This window comes from Limulus polyphemus, unplaced genomic scaffold (genome assembly GCF_000517525.1).
Source record: "Limulus polyphemus unplaced genomic scaffold, Limulus_polyphemus-2.1.2 Scaffold11180, whole genome shotgun sequence".
NCBI classification, from domain to species: domain Eukaryota; kingdom Metazoa; phylum Arthropoda; class Merostomata; order Xiphosura; family Limulidae; genus Limulus; species Limulus polyphemus.
This window is the reverse complement of record NW_013676790.1, coordinates 1-3527: the sequence shown is the minus strand read 5'-3', so window position 1 is coordinate 3527 and position 3527 is coordinate 1. Positions and strand designations below refer to the sequence as shown.

Genomic DNA, 3527 nt, shown 5'->3' with positions numbered 1-3527 from the left:
GAGCATGTTTGGTGGGACAGGGATTCGAACCCGCGACCCTCAGATTGCGAGTCGAGCGTCTTAACCACTGGCCATGCCGGGGCCTTTCCAATGGTAAAAATGAAAAGTTAGAATACGATTTTCAAGAAATTAGGTACAAGTAAAAACTATATGCGATGGTCTTTTGTCTTCCTCATCTAATGATTAAGGTAGACACATTCTTAATATCTAAAGCACAATTACTAACGAAACAATTTACATTAATAATTCCTTTTAATTAGAAATTGTTACTTTTGTAGTTCTGAGTTCCGACAGATCCTTAATTGTTTTACTTCTATTACTTTATTTAAATTAATTAAATCAACAAACGACACCATAAGTTCAAATTAGTTTCTAGCATATGGGCAGAGGTTTATTTAGCTAATCCAATTTTGTATTTTATTTCTTTTTGTAGCATCTTCAAATAAATCTGAATGAAATCTGTATTTTGCATTTTCTCATCTCACCCTTCATCTTTTTTAATTAATTAAAAAATTTCATCTCATCTAGCTTTTAAGTTAAAACTTTTAAAAAAATGGCATAATTCATCAAAAGCTAGTTATGGATTATTATGGCTCAGAAGTTCCAATACATAATACTTTTTTAATTAATGAAAAATCACGTCCAAACCAATGAGGTTCAGTAGTATCATTACGTTTGTGATGTGGTTATTTGAGATTTTTAATGATTGAACAACAAAGTACATAAAAGACAGTGAAAATATTTAGTGAATAAAAACATAATTATGAACAAAATAGCACGCATACATCAGGAAGCATAGGGAGTTACCAGGAAACACAGGGATTCACAGGAAAGCACTAGAAAACACAGGAAAGCTTCAGGAACATAGAGAAACAGTAGGAAGCATAGGGAAGCTCCAGAAAACATAGAGAAGCTCCAATTCGGGAAACGTAAGGAAACATCAGAAAATATAGGAAAGCTCCAGGAAACATAAGAAAATTCCAGAAAACAACGAAGCATTAACTGAAGCTTGTGTTAAGCTTCTTGATTCAGCAGCGTCAGCTTTAGTTACAAACTAATGACCTGATGAGACTTTATCCATCATTGGTATATTTAAACATATGTTTTACTGAGGACATGTTTAGATTGGGTTACATTCAAACTAAGATAATTCTAATTTACGAGCAGCAACAACTATATTTTTTGTGTTAATGACTCTGATACACCCGGTCCGATTAGAAATATCCGAGCCTGATATTCCCATACAAGTATTGAAGTACTTGTAGTCAGGATCCGAGTCTGATATTCCCATACAAGTATTGAAGTACTTGTAGTCAGGATCCGAGTCTGATATTCCCATACAAGTATTGAAGTACTTGTAGTCAGGATCCGAGTCTGATATTCCCATACAAGTATTGAAATGCTTGCAGTCAGGATCCGAGTCTGATATTCCCATACAAGTATTGAAGTACTTGTAGTCAGGATCCGAGTCTGATATTCCCATACAAGTATTGAAATGCTTGCAGTCAGGGTCCGAGTCTGATATTCCCATACAAGTATTGAAATGCTTGCAGTCAGGATCGGAGTCTGATATTCCCATACAAGTATTGAAGTACGTGTAGTCAGGATCCGAGTCTGATATTCTCATACAAATATTGAAATGCTTGCAGTCAGGATCCGAGTCTGATATTCCCATACAAGTATTGAAATGCTTGTAGTCTGGAAAACCAGAATAGAGACAATCATGATACCTGTAGCTATCGAAATGTCGGATGCGGCTGATTTGTTTTTTGCTTCACCTACTTTGAAAAGTCCTGAAGAGATTAATAGAACGACCATGAGCCCTAAGGTTTATAGTGTGGGTTCTTAATTAAGGACATTATTTGAACTGATTTACATGCTAGAAAAGTTTAACACCAGCCATGGCATAGACTCCTCCCTCCAGTTATGGAGTCCCGTCGCTGTACGTTTGTCATTGGGCAGTCCAAGTAGCGTGGCGCTCTCTTAAATTCCAAATCACTGACCACAGGGAGACAACCGGCCGGCAGCAAACACTTTTTTTATTACTTACAGTTGTTTGTCCTTCTTTTTAATGCCAAGCACCCAATGCGAATATGACTATTTTAGTGTTCTTACGTCTACTACTATTATGTGGTCAATAGTAAGGAGTTTGGCATTGACTTTAGTACAGGATTTTCGCCCGCTAATTAAATAACATCCTCGAGATTTGTCTAGTAATAATTTCCGATTCAATTTCATTCAAGTAGTATCTGTCTTTTTCCCTTTCTAAATGATAAGGGAAATCTACCAAGACAAATCCCCCCCAGTGGCTCAGCGATAAGGCTGAAAGCTTATAACTCTAAAAACCGGGTTTTGATACCCGTATTAAGCACAGTTAGCCCACTGTGTTCCATAACAAAGAAACAAACCAAGCCAAAATTCCTATCTTTTTTTTAATTCTGTTGTATTGTTAAAGCAAAGCTACAGAATGAGCTATTTGTGCTTTGTCCATCGCGGGAATCGAATCCAGGATTTTAGCGTTGTAAGTCATTAACCTTACTGCTGACTCACTGATGATTTTTTTTCGAATTATAATTCTCTGTTATTCATTAAATATTATATACTATACTTTAAATATTACAATAACATTAAAATAAATAAAAATATTGTTTGTTTTTCGGAGCAAAACCACATTGGGCTATCTGCTGTCTCTACCGCGGGGAATCGAATCCCAACTTTTAGCAGTGGAAGTTCGTAAACTTACCGCATGTCCCACCAGGGGACAATAAATAATAAGATCTATGATATGCATTAAATATTTAAGAATTTTCCAATTGTTTAGTAGGTCTAGAAGTTAAAGAACTATCGTTCAGGAAAAGTAAAAAATAGAAAGCGGAAGTACGTATTTGCAGTTCTAAGCCTAATGTTTCCAACTTTGGGCCTAGCTGTGTCTATAGAAAAGCTCCACAGTGGACTTACAACTCTAGAAACCGGGTTTCGATATCCGTGGTGGGCAAAACACAGATAGCCCATTGTATAGCTTTGTGCTTAACTTCTAACAACAACAATCTATAGAAAATATAAGCCTGGAAACCTAAAAGTATGAAATCCGAATAAATATTGCTAAAATATTGTGAATTACCCAACTACAACGTTCAATGATAAATCTATATAAATAAAATACTACTATCTGTTGTCTGTTCTATGTCCATGTAACTACTTCGCAGGGTGTAGATAGATCTTCACCAAATTTTGCATGGGGACTCATTAGGTCCATGAGGAGATCCGTACAAATTTTCAATTTTGCATTTTGCGGTTTTTACCACTACTTCGCCCCCTGTAGACGGATCCTTACCAAGTTTAATATAGAGGTTTATTGGGTCGATGGGGAGATAAATGCAAATATGTGGTTTCAAATTTTGTGTGTGCACTTTTTATACATATAAGGGAAGCAACTTTTCGTGTCCTAAGATAACCTTTCATTAATCATGAATTTACATAATTTCCGTCCAGGGAACGGGTACTCCAGCTAGTAAATGAATAAAATA

At 35.9% G+C, this 3527-nt stretch overlaps 1 protein-coding gene across 1 annotated transcript; it reads right to left on the bottom strand.

The window, feature by feature from the left end:
- Nucleotides 1-1141: 1141 nt before the first annotated feature.
- On the bottom strand, nucleotides 1142-1675 carry LOC106476669 (clumping factor A-like). Its single transcript, XM_013937307.1, has one exon. It carries the CDS (start codon nucleotides 1673-1675, stop codon nucleotides 1142-1144), a length of 534 nt encoding a protein of 177 aa, XP_013792761.1.
- Nucleotides 1676-3527: the final 1852 nt, after the last annotated feature.